This window comes from Mesoplodon densirostris, chromosome 11 (genome assembly GCF_025265405.1).
Source record: "Mesoplodon densirostris isolate mMesDen1 chromosome 11, mMesDen1 primary haplotype, whole genome shotgun sequence".
In the NCBI taxonomy this organism is placed as follows: domain Eukaryota; kingdom Metazoa; phylum Chordata; class Mammalia; order Artiodactyla; family Ziphiidae; genus Mesoplodon; species Mesoplodon densirostris.
In genome coordinates this window covers 30,776,078-30,797,635 of record NC_082671.1, presented here as the reverse complement: position 1 = coordinate 30,797,635, position 21,558 = coordinate 30,776,078, and the positions used below count along the sequence as shown (strand labels likewise).

The 21,558-nt window shown below is 33.7% G+C and overlaps 1 protein-coding gene across 2 annotated transcripts in view; it reads left to right on the top strand.

Annotated features, from left to right (window-relative positions):
- CPNE8 (copine 8) overlaps positions 1-20,550 on the top strand; it is a 336,491-nt gene extending 315,941 nt beyond the window's left edge. For both annotated transcript variants that reach the window (XM_060111969.1, XM_060111970.1), the window contains 4 exons: positions 5,225-5,327; positions 6,859-6,916; positions 11,812-11,885; positions 18,940-20,550. In XM_060111969.1, the coding sequence (XP_059967952.1) occupies positions 5,225-5,327; positions 6,859-6,916; positions 11,812-11,885; positions 18,940-19,128 (424 nt within the window). In that variant the 3' untranslated portion in view covers positions 19,129-20,550. The remainder of the gene's footprint in view (positions 1-5,224; positions 5,328-6,858; positions 6,917-11,811; positions 11,886-18,939) is intronic.
- The last annotated feature ends 1,008 nt before the right edge of the window (positions 20,551-21,558 follow it).

The window sequence follows — 21,558 nt, the reverse complement described above, 5'->3', positions numbered from 1 at the left end:
TCAGCAAAATTTAACACCCATTTATGATGAAAACACTCCAGAAAGTGGGAATAGAGGGACCCGAACTCAAGATAATTAAATCCATATATGACAATCCCACAGCAAACATTATTCTCAATGGTAAAAGACTGAAAGCATTTCCTCTAAGATAAGGAACAAGATGAGGTTGTCCACCTTTCCACTTTTATTCAACATGGTTTAGGAGGTCCTAGCCAAGGCAACCAGAGAAGAAAAAGAAATACAAGAAATCCAAATTGGAAAAGAAGAAGTAAAACCATCACTGTTTGCAGATGACATGATACTATACATAGAAAATCCTAAAGATGCTACCAGAACACTACTAGAGCTTATCAATGAGTGTGGTAAATTTACAGGATACAAAATTAATACACAGAAATCTCTTGCATTCCTATACACTAACAATTAATGATTAGTAAGAAAAATTAAGGAAACAATCCCATTTATCATCCCATCAAAAATAATAAAATATCTGGGAATAAACCTAAGGAGGCAAAAGACCTGTACTCAGAAAACTATAAGATACTGATGAAAGAAATCAAAGATCATACAAACAGATGGAGAGATATACCATGTTCTTGGATTGGAAGAATCAATATTGTCAACATGACTATACTACCCAAAGCAGTCTACAGATTTATTGCAATCCCTGCCAAATTACCAATAGCATTTTTCACAGAATTAGAACAAAAATTTTACAATTTGTATGGAAACACAAAATACCCCAAATTGCCAAAGCAATCTTGAGAAAGAAAAACGGAGCTGGGAGAATCAGGCTCCCTGACTTCAGAATATACTACAAAGCTACAGTAATCAAAACAGTGTGGTTCTGCCACAAAACAAATATAAATCAATGGAACAGGATAGAAAGTCCAGAGGTAAACCCACGTACCTATGGTCACCTAATCTGTGACAAAGGAGGCAAGAATATACAATGGAGAAAGACAGTCTCTTTGGTAAGTGGTGCTGGGAAAACTGGACAGCTACATTTAAACCAATGAAATTAGAATATTCTCTAACACCATACAGAAAAAGAAACTCAAGATGGATTAAAGGCCTAAATGTAAGACCAGATACTATAATTCTTAGAGGAAAACATATGTAGAACACACTTTGAAATAAATCGCAGCAAGATCTTTTTTGACCCACCTCCTAGGGTAATGAAAAGAAAAAACAAACAAACAAATGATGGGCTTCCCTGGTAGCACAGTGTTTGAGAATCTGCCTTCTAATGCAGGGTACATGGGTTCAAGCCCTGGTCTGGGAGGATCCCACATGCTGCGGAGCAACTAGGCCCGTGAGCCACAACTACTGAGCCTGCGCGTCTGGAGCCTGTGCTCCACAACAAGAGAGGCTGTGATAGTGAGAGACCTGTACACCGTGATGAAGAGTGGCCCCCGCTTGCCACAACTAGAGAAAGCCCTCACACAGAAATGAAGACCCAACACAGCAAAAATAAATAAATTAGTTAATTAATAAAATAAATAAATAATAAACAAATGAGACCTAATTAAACTTAAAAGCTTTTGCACAGCAAAGGAAACCATAACCAAAATGAAAAGACAGCCCACAGATAGGGAGAAAATATCTTATGGAAAAACCCGAATGAACATTTTGGCCAGCACAACATTTGCAAATGAAATGACTGACCAGGGATTAATCTCCAAAATATATAAACAGCTCATGCAGCTCAATATCAAAAAACAAACAACCCAATAAAAAAATGGACACAAGATCTAAAAAGACATTTCTGTAAAGAAGACATACAGATGGCCAAAAAGCACATGAAAAGATGCTCAACATCACTAATTATTAGAGAAATGCAAATCAGACTACAATGAGGTATCACCTGACACCATTCAGAATGGCCGTCATCCAAAAAAATCTACAAACAATAAATGCTGGAGAAGGTGTGGAGAAATGGGAACTCTCCTACATTGTTGATGAGAATGTAAATTGGTACAGCCATTATGGAGAACACTACAGAGATTCCGTAAAAAACAAAAAATAGAGTTACCATATGATCCAGCAATCCCACTCCTGGGCATTTATCCCAAGAAAACCATAATTCAAAAAGATACATGCAACACAATGTTTATTGCAGCACTATTTACAATAACCAGGACATGGAAGCAACCTAAATGTCCGTCAATGGAAGAATGGAGAAAGAAGATGTGGAACATATATACAAATACTCAGCCATAAAAAAGAATGATATAATGCCATTGGCAGCAACATGCATGGATCTACAGATTGTCATTCTGAATGAAGTAAGTCAGGCAGAGAAAAACACATATCATATGATATTTCTTATATGTTGCATCTAAAAAAATAGTACAAATTGACTTATTTACAAAGCAGAAATAGAGTCACAGATGTAGAAAATAAACTTACGGTTACCAAGGAGGAAAGGTGAGGGAGAGGTAAAATTGTGAGATTGGGATTGACACATATACACTACTATATATAAAATATATAACTAATAAAAAGCTACTGTAGGGAATTCCCTGGTAGCACAGTGGTTAAGAATCCACCTGCCAGTGCAGGGGACACGGGTTTGAGCCCTGGTCTGGGAAGATCCGACATGCTGTGGAACAGCTAAGCCCATGCACCACAGCTACTGAGCCTGCGCTCTAGAGCCCACGAGCCACAACTACTGAGCCTGAGTGCCACAACTACTGAAGTCCACACGCCTAGAGCCCATGCTCTGCAACAAGAGAAGCCACCCAATGAGAAGGCCGCGCACCACAATGAAGAGTAGCCCCTGCTCACCGCAACTAGAGAAAAGCCCAAGCGCAGCAACAAAGACCCAAGGCAGCCAAAAATAAAAATTAATTAATTAATTTTAAAAAAAAGAACCAACTGTATAGCACAGGGAACTTGACACAATAGTGTGTAATGGCCTACATGGGAAAAGAATCTAAAAATGAATGGATATATATATATATAATTATATATATATATATATATATATATAATTGATTCACTTTGCTGTACAGCAGAAACTAACACAGCATTGTAAATCAACTCTACTCCTATAAAAATTAATTTTAAAAAAGTAAACATCCCCCCCAGAAAAAGGATCAGTTAAGCCACTTGAAGTGATATTCATAAGATTGCATAAGGCTCAACTTTCCATCTTCTCACCATTTTCAACACATAATTTGGCATGAAAAGCATAAAAGCCATAGAGTTGTACTCATAGAAGTTTTTCTCAATATTTATAACCTCCTGTTAATCATATGAAATATAATCCTTATGTTTTTGAAGCATAGTCAGTAAAAAATGCTTTTTAAAAATAATGGGTATTTAAAAATTAAAAAATGAATTCCTGAGGGAGATTATCCTACTTCTTTTCTTAAGAAAGAAAATTTAAGCATAAAATAGGAGAGTAGGTTCATACCTGCTTTGGATTTTTTCATTGCTGTGTTACCATCAAATTAATACAAATTCCTTAGTGTCGAAGATCAATTGTTCAACATTGTGAGAGCATTTTTGACTATATGTTGTAGAACAGTTCAATGCTATTTTTAACTGGCTCCTCAGTATATGAACATATCACTTGCTGTATTCTCTTCATCAATCTATAAAATTACCAATCATTTTATTAACAGCATGAGCAATTATTAGTTTCTCTTGTCTATGGCAAAGTTGTGAATATTTTCTTGTTCATATAGTTATAAATTCTGCTTTACAAGAAATAAGTTTTCCCCTGTCATATTATGCTATTGGTTTTTCCCCAAACTATTCAAAATTTATTATTTAGAGTCCATCAGGTACTGAAAGATTTTCACTGGTAATCAATAGAAGTTTCTTGAAACCAATTTTTCTGTGATTTACTTGATGATTTTTTAGGAAAGTAGACCAAAGTCTTCTTGTTAACTATTTATCTCCTACAAGCACTACAGTGCTTGCTCATTACTAGATTTGACTGGCATACTAGTTGTGTACTAAAAATCATAAAAGTCATTCTATTGAGAATATAATCTAGATACCCATAATAGTAGAACACAATGGAAAAAAAGAGACAAAATATAGTCCTAAAATTCTCCTCTAAATGTCTGAGTATTATTTGGTGAGAATTCTGCACTAGAATACAAAAAACAAGTACTAGAATATGTTCTTATTACATACCTAATTTTTGTCTTTGTTTGCTATAATTCTCCTTCCCATCTTTCACCAATTTAACACGTATTAAGAATTGGAACTATAGCTATGTCAAAAAGTGCTTCTTGGGCTTCCCTGGTGGCGCAGTGGTTGAGAATCTGCCTGCCAGTGCAGGGGACACGGGTTCGAGCCCTGGTCTGGGAGGATCCCACGTGCTGTGGAGCAGCTGGGCCCGTGAGCCACAACTACTGAGCCTGCGCATCTGGAGCCCATGCTCTGCAACAAAAGAGGCCGTGATTGTGAGAGGCCCGCGCAACGCGATGAAGAGTGGCCCCCACTTGCCGCAACTAGAGAGAGCCCTCGCACAGAAACGAAGACTCAACACAGCCAAAATTAAATATAAAAATAAATAAATAAATAAATAAATGTTTTTTTTTAAAAAAGTGCTTCTTCTGTTGCATTTTTTTATTAAGGTGAAATTCACATGACATAAAACCAACCATTTTAAAGTTTACAGTTCAGTGACATTCAGCATATTCACAATGTTGGGCAATCATCACTGCTATCTAGTTCCAAAACAAAAATCATAATCACTTATATAATCTACCATATATAAAATCTACCAGTTATATAACTGTATAAATATTTACTACCATATGTGAAATTTCTTTATTAACAATACAAAGTTGCATTATCTTGATTTTAAAGATGAGAAAATAAAGTTCAGATAGCTTATGTAATGTTATACTGAAGATCATACACATAATATGTTGCTTAGCCAGGATGTCTATTTCCAAAAGCTGTAGCCATTCCTCTGTGCTAGCATACCATCGAGCTCACCTTTTATTAGTGAATGAATTTCTAAGGCAGCCAGGCATTTCTTTGTGCCAACATGTAGTAATGTTGCTGTTATTCTAGTGTGCTATTTCAGAAAAAAATGCATATTTGAGTGTTTTCATATATAGGCTCCTAAGATATGTTTAAATATTTTCTTGAGATTAAAATGTTTGTTGGCTATTCCAAATTATATTTAGCAACTATCATGTCGAGAGGAAATGTTTTATTTTGTGGTATTCTTTATCTTTTCTTTGCCTTTCAGATATGCTTCTTCTGTGAAGGATGGCTCCCAGTATTTTGTGCTACTGATTGTGACAGACGGTGTTATCTCAGATATGGCTCAAACTAAGGAGTCCATAGTTAATGTAAGTAGGAGTCATTCAGTCTTGGGCTGGCTAACTGAATGCATGGTGCTACTTAGGTTGACTAACTAGAGTCTACTTAGTTGACTTAAGAGTGAAACAAAATGCCCATGCCTTTGCAGCCAATTGCATTATCCAGAAAACTCACACACATTTGTAGCATTCATCCATAAGGACCAAACTAAGAGGTGTGAATAATTGGGTTGTAACAAAATTATTTCCAAAAAATTAAAATAAAATAATAGCATCACCTTCATGTGCATGACTGTGTTTATCTTGATTAGTTTGTTGTGCTTGTATATAGTTTGTACAATTTATACAGAATATTTCTTTAACATTTACATTTACAGTAATAGTTGCAGGAGAACTGTGCTAATTTCTATATTTATAGAACTGGATAAGGACTAACATTGATTCAAAATCCATTTTTCTCATTATTCCTAATTATGTGTTATATTTATGATTCATTGTCTTCTTTATTACACTATAATTTATAACATCTATATTTACTAGACTACAACCTCTAAAATTATATCTATTTTTACTTACTTTTCTATACTCAGGTTTAGCAATGTTTGACACAAAATAGACATTAGTAAAAATGGGCTGTGTGAAAGAATTGTTTATCATACTTCATAATTATTAATAACATAGGGAAAATATAATTAGCTGTTTGTGTGAGAAAAAAATAGTTACATGTGGGGAAAAAATCAAATGTTTATAGACATACACTTAGCAAAACCAAACTGAAAAAGGAAGAGAGGTAGAATCTTGCACATTTACTTGTTTGTTTATTTGGTTTTGACTAGACACACTGGGTTGGATTTGTCTTGATCTCCTTTATGTTCTGATCAGTGGCATTAGCATCCTCTTTAAAATATGGACTTAGTAATTTAGGTTTAAACTAACAAAACATGCACTGAGGAACAGTTATTCATAATTCAGTGAACTTCACAGCTGAAGATGTGGTTGCTATGCTGTTCCACCTATCTGTTGGTGGATCTTATATTCTTACCATAAAATTATTTTATCATACTAATAATAACTTTCTATAATTATCATTTGTATTCACTCATTTACTATGAAAACTGCTTTCCTAACCATAGCTATAAATGAAATAGAGTACAACCTTTTCACAAATATGGTACCTTTTTTTTCCCTTTTAGCAACTGAAAGATTTTTGAGTGGAGAGAGAACATGGAAAAAGAGACCAAAGGTACCCAGAATAAGCTTAGGAATATTTTGTCTGAGAATAGCAAGTGAAATCAGATGCTCAGTACTTTTAAAAAAAGTATTATCCAAGACTGGTCATTCCTGAAGAACATCCCACTGAATTATCATATGTACAGAGTTCAGAAAGGATAAGAGTGGAATCAAGTATATTATTCTGTGTTAATTTTAAATATGTTCAAAACTATTTTAATGAACATCTGTGAAAAATATCAAAACTCAGGATATTTTTTTCTTCTTAATTCTTTGTTGTTTTCTCAATTCAGTTTCTTAATTGTGAACTAACTGTGTGTTCTCTTTGAAGGCTTCAAAACTTCCAATGTCAATAATTATAGTAGGTGTTGGGCCAGCAGAATTTGATGGTGAGTAATAAAATTTCAATAGTATTCCTTGGGAGTTTATTTAATCTGACTCATTATGCACTTAGGTTTCTATCACTCTTTTTTTTTTTGCATATAAGGATGTGAGTGTGCATATGGATTTGTATACAGTGTCCATGTACATATAGACATAAATATAAATATTACATGATTGAGTCTATTAAGGTGAGTAAATTAAAAGGATGTCTTCTGAGTAGGACATTATCTCTCTAGTATAGGATAATTCAACATGTAGCTTTCTGGGGTTTTGTTTGTTTTTTTTTTGTTTTTTTTTGTTTTGTTTTGTTATGCAGTCCTCTCACTGCTGTGGCCTCTCCTGTTGCGGAGCACAGGCTCCGGATGCGCAGGCTCAGCGGCCATGGCTCACAGGCCCAGCCACTCTGTGGCATGTGGGATCTTCCTGGACTGGGGCACGAACCCCTGTCCCCTGCATCGGCAGGTGGACTCTCAACCACTGCACCACCAGGGAAGCGCGCTTTCTGTTTTATTAGAGATGGCGTGTACCTCAAAATATTTCTTAAGACCGAGTGATAAATTGAGTTTTTCTTCCCAAGGCAAAATACACTCTGGATTCCCTAAAAACTTTTAAGAATGAGCACTAAATTAATAAACCACTAGGTTGTATAATAGAAATATTAACACAAGCATAATAATGGATTTTCAGACCTTGGCTACTTGATAGACATTATCTTTATAAATATTTAAGTTCTGTCATATGAAAGAGCAAAGTAAAATGAAAATGGAATTGACCATCTGAAATTTAATGAGACTTTATATGATTATGCTAAATTCACTTACTGGGTAGTTTTCTGTTTGGGCTCAAGCCATCTTCAAATGCCAATTAGTGTGACGGGTGTTTGTGTGACTACTGATCTGGGTAAACTTCTCTAAGGATAGCCTATTCCTCGTCACCTGATGAATTCCTTTAAGAGAACTCTATGCTAGACATCAACTGCATAACCACAGAACATTCACCTGGTTCAGGTCTTTTTACATTAATGATGACAGTATTTAGCTTGGAACTTTAGAAATGAGAATAATTTTAGAATATTTGGAACAACTTTTGGTATGCTACAGGTTAATTTAGGCACATAGGTGGCTACTTGTCGTATGATCATCACTAGGATAATTCTTGTTTAACCACCAGTGCCTCCTCCATAAGAATAGTATAGATCTCTCAGTCTCAGGTAAAACAACACAAGCAGTTATATTGCTGATCCTGGAAATTCTTTCCTTTGATTCCATGCTTGGCTGGTCACAATTTGCATCATTATAATCTTCCAGTTTCTGAAGCAGAAGTCATTTTAGCTCCTGCTAATATTTTCTGTTTCTCTGAATATTTACATCTGTTTACATTGTCCATCAGGCATGAATCTGAGATACCACTCTGGAGTCAGGAAAGCTAAGACACATCTTTCTTGTTAACACTTTGTGTACTTGATCATCTGTATTGAGCAGTGATAGACTGTGGCTCACAAACTTCACTGATTGCTAGGCTAAAATAACTCAAGATTTCTTCTTTAGTTACTAATTTGCTTTTGCATCTCAAGTATGCACTTCTCGTTGGGTACATTCCAGGTCTCCCAGACTCCTATGGAAGGCCGTTGTTAGGTGTAAGCCCTGTCACTTGTTCCCCAACAGCTCCCACACATAATGTGTAAATAGAGAGCCACTGACCTTCCTATGTATATTTCTGGTCATAAATTTCTATTCAAAGCAGTAGGCACAGGTATTTGGGTACTACCTTCTTACAACTGCCACACCTATTTATTTTCCTCAAAATTTTGTTCCCAATGAATTATTTATCAGGGTTTTGAGGTATGAAAATTCATCATTTCCCTCTCTGACTTCTTGAATAATGAAAAAAAAAAAAACATGCAGGAGTCACTCAGAGATCAGAATATGTTTTATTAATAGTAGTGTAGAATTGGAGAATTTGGGTTGCCCCGTGCACAGAATTAGACTTCTTGCTACTTTTTTCCCCAAAGATTAAATGACTTCACCTTTATCTCCAGGCCTTCTCTGTACAGGGGCAGATCCTTGCCTATTAAGCATACCACAGGGAGAAATTGTCTTCAACTTGAGGATAGCCTACTCCAAAAGAGAGAGATTCAAGATCATTCCATCTCCCAATCTTAGTTATCTTGTGAATCAGTCCTCATTTCCTGAGGAAAAGTGAGCAAAGATTATCGACAAAGAGGGAAGTTGCCGTCCCATAGAATTCCCTCCTGGGAATTAAAGTGAAACTTTCCTTTGGCAAACCTGTGAACAGGGAATTAGGGTCCTGAAACACCTGACTTCTGCTTTCACCCTGCTGGAAGAAAATTTCTGACTTATATTCAAGTTGCTGCTATCCTATCAGAAGAGCGTTTTTCTAGGCACTTCCAAATCTATGATAAGTAAGTTTAAATAGCACACATAAATTAACATAAAGACTGAAATAAAACTTGCAGATTTTATCAGTTAACCACATAAATCCAACATCTACACGTAACTTAACCAGGAGGTTTGCATAGGCAAGAAATGCCACATTTTGCCATTCATTCTTTGAAGGTAGAGGAAATATAAATAAACTACTAGATTCATGAGTATTTAAATGTCGTTTCTTTATTTCAATGAGAACAATTTAAAACTTTCTGTATAATTTCTCAAAGCAGGATTTCTTTATCCTTAAAAGGCAAAAACGCAAATTAAAGTAGCATCTGATTAACTACTTTGATACAAGTTAGGAAAGGGAGAGAACTATAAGGGATTCTAACATGATTTTGTCTCCCAAAGCTAGAAAGAAATACAGGTCTGTATCTTATACAGCTTTTTTCCAGAGACGGGTACTGATGGGGAACCTCTGCTTACAATTTCAGGCTCCTTGAGGACTAGATGATCTGAAAAACTGAAGGGTGAACATTTCCCTTCCACCACTTATATGACATTTCTTTTCTCCTTGTTCTCAAAAATGTAGCCTCCAATTCTGCTACCCGTAGCTTTTTAACTCAAAGGACATACTGAAAAGTGGGAGATATTTTATAGGATCTCATTCTAATACACTATTGCCTGAATAACTGTCACTTTCTTTAATTGAAATAAAACACTTACAAAGACCAATGGAGATTGTAGAGGATTGTAGAAGGTGAGGCCCAGATTATCATTTAATTTTGGCTCCCATTTTAGAGTGAGTATAGGGTAATTTTTAGGAGTTATTAGCAAATTAGATAATAAAGGAGAAGATTCCCCAATTGCTGGCATGTCACAATCAATGTACATTTATGTCTCAAAGTAATATGAAAATTTTGAAAACAAACTTAGACCAAAAAAAGGAATTAACTATTGAAAATATCTAGGTATATTGAATTTTCCTATTTAAATCCCTAATAAGTAGGAGAGAAAAAAATAGTTCTATTGTATTTTGAATAAGTTAATTACCTTATTATTGGTAATTTACATGTTACTAAATTATGACATATATTATATATCTAAGGAGATTATTGGATGATGGCTCACTAACAGTTATGTGTACTGGCAATGTTTCAGTCCAGACACTGATTCCTGAACATGTGTAGAAAAGTAAAACTTAAAACCTGTTTTTAAAAAAGACAAGCTTATAGATATAGAGAACAGATTGTTGGTTGCCAGAGGCTTGCCAGCATTGGAGGTGGGTGAAATGGGTGAAGGAAGTCAAAAGGTACAAATTTCCAGTTTTAAAATAAGTATGTCACATGAATGTAATGTACAGTGTGGTTAGTATATTTAATACTGTATTGCATATATGAAGGTTGCTAAGAGAATAGATCTTAAAAGTTCTCATCAGAAGAAAAAAAATTTTAATTATGTATGGTCAACTAGACTCATTGTGGTGATCATTCCACAATATATACAAGTAGCAAATCATTATGTTATATAGCTAAAAATAATATAATTTTATTTGTCAATTATACCTCAATCAAAAAAAATAAAATAGGAAAAAAGATTAAAATGTCTTTAACCCAAATGCATTATCCAAGCACTGAATAAAATAGTGAAAAGGTGAGGATTGTATTCTAGTATTTTTAGAAGGCGACAAAGCAAGCATAATTGCAAGTGGCTCTCTGGAGTCTGGTGAATATCATGTGCATACAAAATGGATTATTAGTACGAGAATATACTTTAAATACAAATTAGCATTCCTCATGTAATTAGTTATTTAGAGAATTCTCACTGAAACATTAAACTCTGGAAAATGTTCTTAATTGCAGCGTAACATTATTGTATACCAGCTGTCCCGTTATATCACAGCATTCCCAAATACCAGTTGATCTATGTAATGTTGAAATTATTTTTAATCAACAAAAAAATCATACTTTGGAAATTTCATGCTTTATCCAATCACTATAAGAGCAGAGAAAATGCCTTTTTGTTTATAAATCTGTTCATAAAAAGATTACAGACAATATGATTATATAGCTTTGTGTAGTTTCAAAGAGAATAAAGTTCAAATTGTTATTGGAAGTTCTATAATTATTAGTGCCTAGTTTCTTAAATTAGAAAGAAAAAATTAAAAATTGAATGAATTAGTATCACTTGCTGAATCAGTCATGTAAGCATGTAATCCAGAGTTAAGGATCTATAGAATTGGGAGATATACCTAAAGACTTCTACACTGCATACGCTCTCCTCATCTTTCAAAGGGTCACATGAGGTCTTAACATGCTTTCTCCACTTGTAAAATTTGCACTCAGTTAAGTTTTGTGGAAGAAATCACCAAGGAGATGAAAGGATCAACAAGCTTTTTGCCTTTGACATAGGACATATTGCTACTTCGTATCTTGATTTCATTATTGCCAACATTTGTTATAGTATTTAGCTAAAATGCACTGAATAAATTATCCTTTTTTATTTTCAAGCAATGGTTGAATTGGATGGAGATGATGTAAGAGTTTCCTCCAGAGGAAAATATGCTGAAAGGGACATTGTGCAGGTAAGAAATTTAATGAAAATTATTTATTTTGTTCATTGTGAAGAGCCCATGTCAGCTCTGATTTGTAAATGAAGAGTTTCAATTGAAATCAAGAGTCTCAGGTTCTGTTTAATTTAGGCAGTTGATTCTCTATAAAATGCATGTTAAGTAATGGCCTAGAATAAGCAGCAAATTATTTTCACCCGTTCTTCATGTTCACCATATATAAAATAGAATTGTTAATAAGTGTCTTTTCCTACTTTATTATTACCAGAAAATATCATTGAGATCTTTAGTAAAATTAAAAGCTAGAAACATAACAGGCTTTTAATGATGCTATCTATTTATTACTTAGACCTCAATAAAGATAAAATTTTAAGACAGCTGATACATATTCAGTGTAAGTAAACAGTAGAAACACACCAAAAATGTAGATTTTGTTCTATTTCCCCCATAGGTTATGGTTAGAAAAGTGGAAAAATAGATCTTATAATTATATATAAATATTAAAATTATATAAAATATATAAATAATAATATTAATATAATACAAGGTAACATAATAATATGTATAATACTATAATGAAATATAACATAATAATAGATTATATATCTCTATGTATAGATATATAGACATATATATGACTCATGATTCTATTAGAATCAAGAAAAATACTTAACTAAAGCCTACTATTCTAGGAGTGAATAGAAAGAAAAAAGGCAGTTAAATTTTATAATTGAAACAAAGGAGTTAAATCAACAAAATTTCTGCATACTTTAGAGTCTTCATATCTTTTAGGATGTCAGAAGCAAAAAAAGACTGTGAAGGGAAGACTAAATGTAAAGGAAAGTTCTCAGTACAATTTGAGCACTTAAAGGAGCAAACAATGGAATTCAATATTATCTCCTAAATAACAACCTATATATTCACCCATAATACAGTCATTAAGATAATCTAATTTGAAATCCAAGAGAATTTGGTTCAAATCCTGGATTGTCCACTGTGATAACTTGGATAAGCTTTCTAAATTTCAGTGTTCTGGCATTGTTTAAAGATTTTATCAGATAATATATATAAAATACATTACATTATTGAAATAGAACTCAGTAAAATACAACAAAAAAATTTAAAAATTAGAGAGGGAGAATAATGTAAAATAATCTGTAAATATAAAGATTAATCTTGACAAAGATAAAAAAAGCATTCTTCTTCATTTGTCAGCAAAATTAAGTTTTAAAATAGAAACATCTGTATAACAGTTTTTTAAGAAGATAATTAAATATGATTTAAACCTAATGTTTAAATATTAACATTAAAATGTTAACATTTTAACCTAATGTTCTTGGTAGCGTAAAAAGCACACACACACATGAATAATTTGTTTAAAAGCAGCTGAGAAAGGGAACATGGTGATGTGGTCATCTATTTAAGAATCCCATGATGTTTTGTTTTTTATAAGTAGACACACGATTATTCACCTTATGCTGATTAGCATAATTATAAGTCCAAGTAATTACACTTTTTCTAAAAATCTCTTCATAATGTCCAGTTCACAGTAACCAAAAAATCAAATTACTGCATGGAAGTATGAATTTGAAGTCCTTTAAAATGTATTATGTTGCTGTTGGAATGCATTTTTACAAAGTTAAAGGAGACAGCTTCATATCTCATAGTATGATTTAAATGATGCTAAAGGGAAACTGGTATTACTCTCTCCTTTAGAAGGTAGTTAAGATTGCTCACATCATTAAGATTTACTTTAAGAGGATTAACATGTTATGTTAGTGACAACCAACAGTTGTTGGTTATTTTATTTATAAAACAAAAATTTCCTTGATCATGAAAGTACTTCATCTCTAATTGGATATGCTACATTGGACAGAATAGTGAGATAGGACTCAAATCTATGATCTTGAACAAGTCAGTAAATCTCCCTTGAGCCTGTCTTTCATTACCTCCAGACTCCATTCTTTTATCTTTGCTCTTTCCATGATGTAGTGAGTCTCAGAGGAAGTAACAGACATGAAAATACTTTGTTACTTATCAGTATAAGATACATAAACACACACACACACACACATACACACACACACATATATATATATATATATATATAATTATATATTTCCTCTCATTGAAAGTCAAAATCTTGAGACTGGTCTATCACCATAAAGTGACACTGAGATCACCAAAGATTTTGAAGACACCTGAGGATATAGCTAAACACTCAAGGGATTCTACCATGTAAAGTTGAAGTGAAAGAGTCATGAGATCTCGCAGATACTGAACAGGAAACTAAAATCTTCCCAGAGAATTAGTAGACTCCTGAATGACAGTGACACCTTGACTTACATGTCTATATTTAGTTAAGGATATCTGATGCACCCTTTTCTAATTTCATGGAAAAGTTCTTAAATGGTGATTGGTCTATTAAAAATAGTTCCCACTGGGCTCCCCTGTGGTGCAGTGGTTGAGAGTCCGCCTGCCGATGCAGGGGACACGGGTTCATGCCCCGGTCCGGGAAGATCCCACATGCTGCAGAGCGGCTAGGCCCGTGAGCCATAGCCACTGAGCCTGCGTGTCCGGAGCCTGTGCTCCGCAACGGGAGAGGCCACAACAGTGAAAGTCCCACGTACCGCAAAAAACAAAAACAAAAAGTTCCCAGGGTAAACATTTATATATCACATTGTGTTCAAGAATTAGCATATTTTCTCTCACCTTGAATAAAATGTTAAAACATTCTACCATTACAGGTTTCCTGGTCCTACCATTCACTAAAACATTTTTAAATGAGTTATTTTTAAGAATAGAAATATTCTTGAATATGTATAATGTTGGGGTTGCAAGGGCACACCAAGAATAATATTGTCAATCTTCCTACCACCAGGAAATATCTAAGCCATCATAATCAATGTTATAAACACTGCTGGCTAAAATAATATCAGAAAATAGGGTGTATTTAGGCTCTCTTACCTTTTTGCTTTGTAAGAAACTGAATGAGATATTATACTAAATCACTTAGCAGAAGGCCCCTCACCTACAAGTTGCACAATAAATGCATTAATATCAGTTTCAGTTATTATTATTAGTTAGTATGTTGGCATAGTACAGTGGGAAGGCATTTTTATGTCACTGTTTCATAGTAGCTGTACCTTGACATATGACACTGTAGTCAGTCTTATATATGATTAGGTTCATTGCCTCAAGATTCACTCTCATATGAATATAATATAAACAGTATGCAGGAAGAGATTCTATGGTTGTTATTCTAAAACTTAAATGAATTATTTTCTTAGATCAATATATGTAAAGGCTTTCCATTTGTTTGTTTGCTTGCTTGTGCTGTGGATTGGCCATTGTATATAATGCGATATCATTTCTCCTGGCTGCATTCAGCTGCTGTCCAGCCTATCATTTCCTTAAAAATTATATTTAAATCATATCTTTCGTTAAAAGGAGAATAATTATCTTGAAAGCTTAGACTTGAAAATCACTAATGGAGCTCTGCAAAGTGGGAACAATCAAATAAAATTGAACAGAACCACAACTAAAAGCTCATTTGCCCAAACTGATTCAAACTTTCTTCACAAATAGGCAAAGCTAGCTGTTAGAGCAACCACATAGAACATTTTCCTTGTACAGGATAGATGCTAAAAGAAAGATGTAGCGTGTCAAGGAAATGGTATATTTCAACGGAACAGAATGCATTTATTTGTATTCTTCATATGAATGGGATAAATTAGTGCAAAGTAAAAATGATTTGTTCCTCTAACCTGAACAGTTTAAGGGTCCAAGTTAATTTGTGGTAATAGTCAGTGATCAACATACATTCACAAATGTGTGAGTGTTATTTTGAACAGGAGGTCCCCAGGTACAGTGATCAGAAATGAGTGATTAAAAGAGACAATAAACAGAGGGGTCTGAGAAGTTGAGTGGAAAATTGTTACTGTAGAAGGATATCAGCAATAGTCCAAAAAGAAAGAGAATATATCTTTGTCATCAAAAGTGTAAGGTTTAACATTAATAAGAGGTAAAGGAAAGAGAGTTGCTTGTCATTTTCATCTCTCACTTTGGGAAGTACCTCATGACTTGACTGAAGAGATGAATATTCCTTTGGAAAAGGATTAGATAATTTAGGTTAGTGAGTAGAAGATTCTCAACATCTTTTTCTCTGCTCCCAACACACATGTGGGATAAGAGGTGCTCCTGTTGATAATATCACTTGCCATAACAGTTACTCTTAACCCAGGGGCAAGGTCCCTTAATACTCAAGGGATGTATCAGAATCTGTGCCCGCATTTAGCAAACGTAAGTTAAATGAGATATATTCTTCCCTCCTTGGCTGAAAACTAAGATTTCTTTCTTATCCATTGTTTATGAACATGTTTTAAGGATGAGTAGAAGTGTATATATTATGAGAACAGTGATTAGGAATCTTAGTTTTGACATTCCAGAGTGTCATAACATTCTTAAAAATGAATTTGTATTTACTTCAATAAAAAATTTAGCACATCCTATAGCATTTGCTGGAAAGGTGAAAAAACAGGTGTTTTAAAATAATAAAAAGGTCAGGAATTACAGTTTTAGATTATAATACTGGTACCTAAGTTTGAAAGAGATAAAAAATTGATAAAAATATTTAAAGTTTGATATGAATGTAAACAAAAGACTAGAAAGAAAAGTCTCATATTTATATTGCATATATAAATTTATAAATTAATGAATAGTAATAATAATGACTATCATACTATACATATTATGAGTTGAACACTATTTTATGCACTTATGTGTTGACTTATTTAATACAGCAACCTAATGAAGTAGGCATTATTATTTTTATCCTCATTCTATAGAAGAGGAAACTGAGTCAGAGTAGAATATAACTTGTCCAAGACCACACAGCTAATAAGCAGCAAAACCAGCATCTGAACCCGGGAAGTCTAATTCCAGAGTTTGTGAGAATAGGGAGTAAAAAGATAATTGAATTTAATTACCATGGTCTAAGAGAAGAGTAAAGACCAAAATAAAAGTAAATATAAGAGCAAAGTTGAGGTAAAGGAAAAACACAGCAGGTATAATATCCCCCTTCCCTAGAGAAGTATCAACTATCTGCTAGAGTGTCGCCATTTCCCTGAAATGTAGGTATTAGTTATAGATTCTTCAAAAACTGATCTAAGAAATAGTTTAAAAGATAATTATGTATATGTATAGCTGATTCACTTTGTTATAAAGCAGAAACTAACACACCATTGTAAAGCAATTATACTCCAATAAAGATGTTAAAAGTAAATAAAATTTTAAAAAGGTAATTATGTATATACTAACCATATCATTACTAATTTTTTAAAATACTATGCCTTTTAAAATAAGAGTGAAATAAGCTATAGCTGAAATTAGAGATCTTTTTCTTATTAATCCCTCACTATGTTGATTCTTATTTTCTTACCTTTCTAATTATAGTTTCAGAGAGAAAAATAAACCTAAATTTGTTTGCACCTCTTTGTCAGGTCTTGTCCAAGTCAGATGATATAACTTCACAAATGTTCATATCCTCCTATTTCTCTTCTCAGCTGAAGATTATATTTACTCTGTTAGTTTTTTCTTACCCTTACTTAGCTACCTTTAAGGTAAGAGAAATATTTGTCACCTTTCTATCACACTTTTCTAAAAGTTGTGCTGAGTTTTCCACCTGGTATCAAGACAGGGTAAAATTATGGTCATATGGGTATGCTTCTGTCTATAAGGTGCCTTATTTTAAAAAGAAAGGAGTACTTTTCTGCTCTTTCTTAAAAGAGACTGCTTTCACTGCATAAATGGTATTACATTTGCTATTTGATTCCTTAACATTTTAACCTGCTTTATCTGTCGCAACCTGAGTGGTTTAAAGTCTGCTTCCTAATAAAAGTTAATTTTCTGAAGGCACATCTTGAGTAACTGCTTAAATCAAAAGTAAATTTTTCAAAATAAATTTAAAACAGTTACATTACAGTATGAGATGAGAGTGTGAACACTCTGTTTCTCTGGAGGAAAAAATGATTTAATATAAACTTTAAAATATTATATTTGAAAATTGTTCAACCTCCTGAAATGTCTTCGCTGTGCCTTTTCTCCCAAACCTAAAATTACTGTGTCCCCAAACTATCACAACATTAACAGTTACAATCATTCCCAGTTGCTTTCAAGAATCATGATGTCTGTAAGGAGAAATTGAACTAATGCCCACAAGCAGCACAGTGTTTATTAAGTAACCATTATAAATGAGAATGGAATCAGGCAATATATTGCCAGAGTATTCAGTGATAAGTATTCTCACATGATTGTTTACATAAAGATAGAACAATCATTTTTATGTAATGTAAAAATAAGAATATTGATATTTGATGATATTTCAATGAAAAGTATACCAAAATCTTACACTGAGGGTTTTTGGTTGTTTATGTTTTGCCTTTCCAAATAACAGATATAAAAAACAAACATTTGGGGCTAGATTCAATGTACTGAATATTTTGGGTACCTACTAATGTGAACTGTGTAAATTTTATATTCATTGCCCATGTGATTTGATGGTCTAGTAATATAATTAAAAATACTTTACATGTGTTTAGGACTCTTTAACAATATACATTATTTTTAACTCTGATTTGAGTAATACTTCTACATTGAAAGCTGAATTAAGCATGCATTAATTCCATTTGACAAGAAACTGAGCCCTGAAGAGGATAATGCTCCATCCACCTAAGTGTCGAACTCAAAACTGCAGAATACATGTAGCAACAAGATGGGTGTATCAGGACCCGGAGACAAGAGTTATTGTGGGGAAAAACATAGATAAAGATTACATCCCTTATTAGATAAAGTATATATTAGAAAGTTGTGGTCACTGTTAGAGCTATTTGTAATAAATCAAATATATTTAAAATGCATAGTTATTATCATGCATCTCACCATTACTCCAGGCTTCTCTGATTCTCCTACAACCAAATGTTTACATATGTTGGTTTTTGTGTCTATTTTTTAATTTATTTAAATAGCTTGCTACGGTCTGTTAAATAACTTTCTTTCACCTCTGATTTAGTTTGTGCCATTCAGGGATTATATTGACAGAAGCGGAAACCACATACTCAGCATGGCTAGATTAGCTAAAGATGTCCTAGCGGAGATCCCAGAGCAGTTTCTCTCCTACATGAGGGCCAGAGGAATCAAGCCATCGCCTGCACCTCCCCCGTACACCCCACCTACGCATGTGTTACATACTCAAATATGACTGTGCTCCGAAATGCTAATGTAACTACACTTCAGTTAGAACTGCTGAGTCCATGCTTTTCTCCTGGTGCTCTATAAGGAACTAGGGAATGAGATACTTTTCTCAGTTTGGTTTCAGCAGTATTGGTTTGTATGCTTTCTTGGATCCAAAATTTATTATCTTCCTAAACCAAAACTGTAAACTACGGTTGTTGCATGAGCAACAGAATAATTGTTTAAATGCTTGAAACAAAATATGGATGTCTTCTCTGAATCTTTAAATGTTTTCTGGACAGAAACAGCTAATTTCCAATGTACTGTTGGGAAAAAGCACAACCTGTGTTTTTAACTCAAATATTGTCCTTGACTGCTAGGTATATAGGAAAGCAGTCTCTCTATATCAATGTTTACATGTTACTACTTTTTAAATTCCAATACTTTTATAACTGTTCTTAAGAATACAAGTTTTGAATATTGAATCCTTTGCCTTCTAAATTGCAATAGCTATAATCACAAGAGCAATATCTCTTTGAATGACTGTCTGGAGAAATGCAATTGCAAGCAAGGGAAGGTGAAGATACTTTCATATTTCTCAGTAAGTGAATTGTCTTATGAAGCTGCATCTGCTTAGTAATCAGTTCCTCTGTGCCATTTGCCAAGTATGGGAGTTTACACTTAGCAGATGTGTATTCTGAAAGAACATGCATTTTTCATGAAGTTTAGATTCTAAATTTAGGCTGCAATTTGTTTATGTTTTGTAATGCTAAGTAGAAATAATAAAAAGTCAAACATCGTGAACTGTAAATGCACAGAAAATACTTTGTGTAAAAAGTAGCATCTTTATATTACAATACCATGTAGAAAGACTAAAATCCAGAATATTTGACTGTGAACCATGTAGCAGATGTTTTAAACTTTCTATTTCATTGTACCTTGTCTAGATATTTTAAGTCAGAGGGATACTGGCTCTCTTGGTTTGAATTCCTTTCCAAGTTGCCACGCAGGGTGCACAGGCTGGAAGTTTTTTGCGAAATTCCCATTTAAATGTACACAACCATGTGACTTAGTACACAACACATTTGTGAAATAACCCACTCCTATATACTGACTGATCTGCCTATCCAAGATTAATTGTAAAGAGTTTTTGCATGTACAGTTTTTATGAGAATTGCAGTTTTGTGACAAGAATGACAGTTGTGTCTAAATTAAAACATATCTTTAGAACAAATGGCCTTAAATTCTCACCGAATTCCTGGAAATGATTGTGAATTACCATTAAGTAATAGAAAAGTGAATTTGTTATTTTCTTTTGTGTCAACAATGTAACTGCTTTATAATATTTTCCTTACTTATATCCCATTTACTACTTGGTTGATTTCTACTGTATGTTGTTCTCTTTGTCCCACGTTGACTTAGGGTGACTTTTATAAGCATGAAATTATTTTATGGAAAACAAAAATATATACATTCACATATCTAACAGAATCAATGTTATATAATTATGTACTCCTATATTGTCCATTTTTGGAGTATATATTAAAATCTTTTAAAGATTAACTATTTGCTCTGTAAACTTTATGTATAAATGACATGGAATCTGATGATTTCCTTTATTGGTCACAAATATTTATGTCAGTATAGTTTATTAGCCTACAATTGTATTATTTGCCTTCATTCATCAGTTCTAAAGAATGAAAATAAATAAGATCAATATTCTTTCCTTCTTGTCAAACATGTTATTTTTATTTGAATTGATCAGAAAAAAATGAAAGATGTACACTTCTTTATTTAAATAATAGTGTGCCCAAACCTAGTGGGGGCAAGTGGTTAAGAAACAGTCCCGGGCTTCCCTGGTGGCACAGTGGTTGAGAATCCGCCTGCCAATGCAGGGGACACGAGTTCAAGCCCTGGTCTGGGAAGATCCCACATGCCGCGGAGCAACTGGGCCCGTGAGCCACAACTACTGAGCCTGCACATCTGGAGCCTATCCTCCACAACAAGAGAGGCCACGACAGTGAGAGGCCTGTGCACCACAATGAAGAGTGGCCCCCGCTTGCCACAACTAGAGAAAGCCCTCACACAGAAAGGAAAGACACAACACAGCAAAAATAAATTAATTAATTCATAAACTCCTACCCCCAACATCTTCTTTAAAAAAAAAAAAAAAAAGAAAGAAACAGTCCCAGTTACAAGCCTTATCCTTTGTATGGCTGAGAATAATCATAAGAAATGTATGTGATGTTAGTTCTATACATAAGATTAGAAAATACCTAGACTTGTATCTTTGTTGCATAAATGAAAAAAACAAGACTGAAGAGGTTAGGTGATTTATCCAAGACGTAACTAGAGTAAAGCTCATTACCATTGTGAAACTACTTAAATTTTGTGAGTTGCTGTTAGAAGATGTACAATGAATAATACCAGAGACATATTCCATAAATGCAAACACATT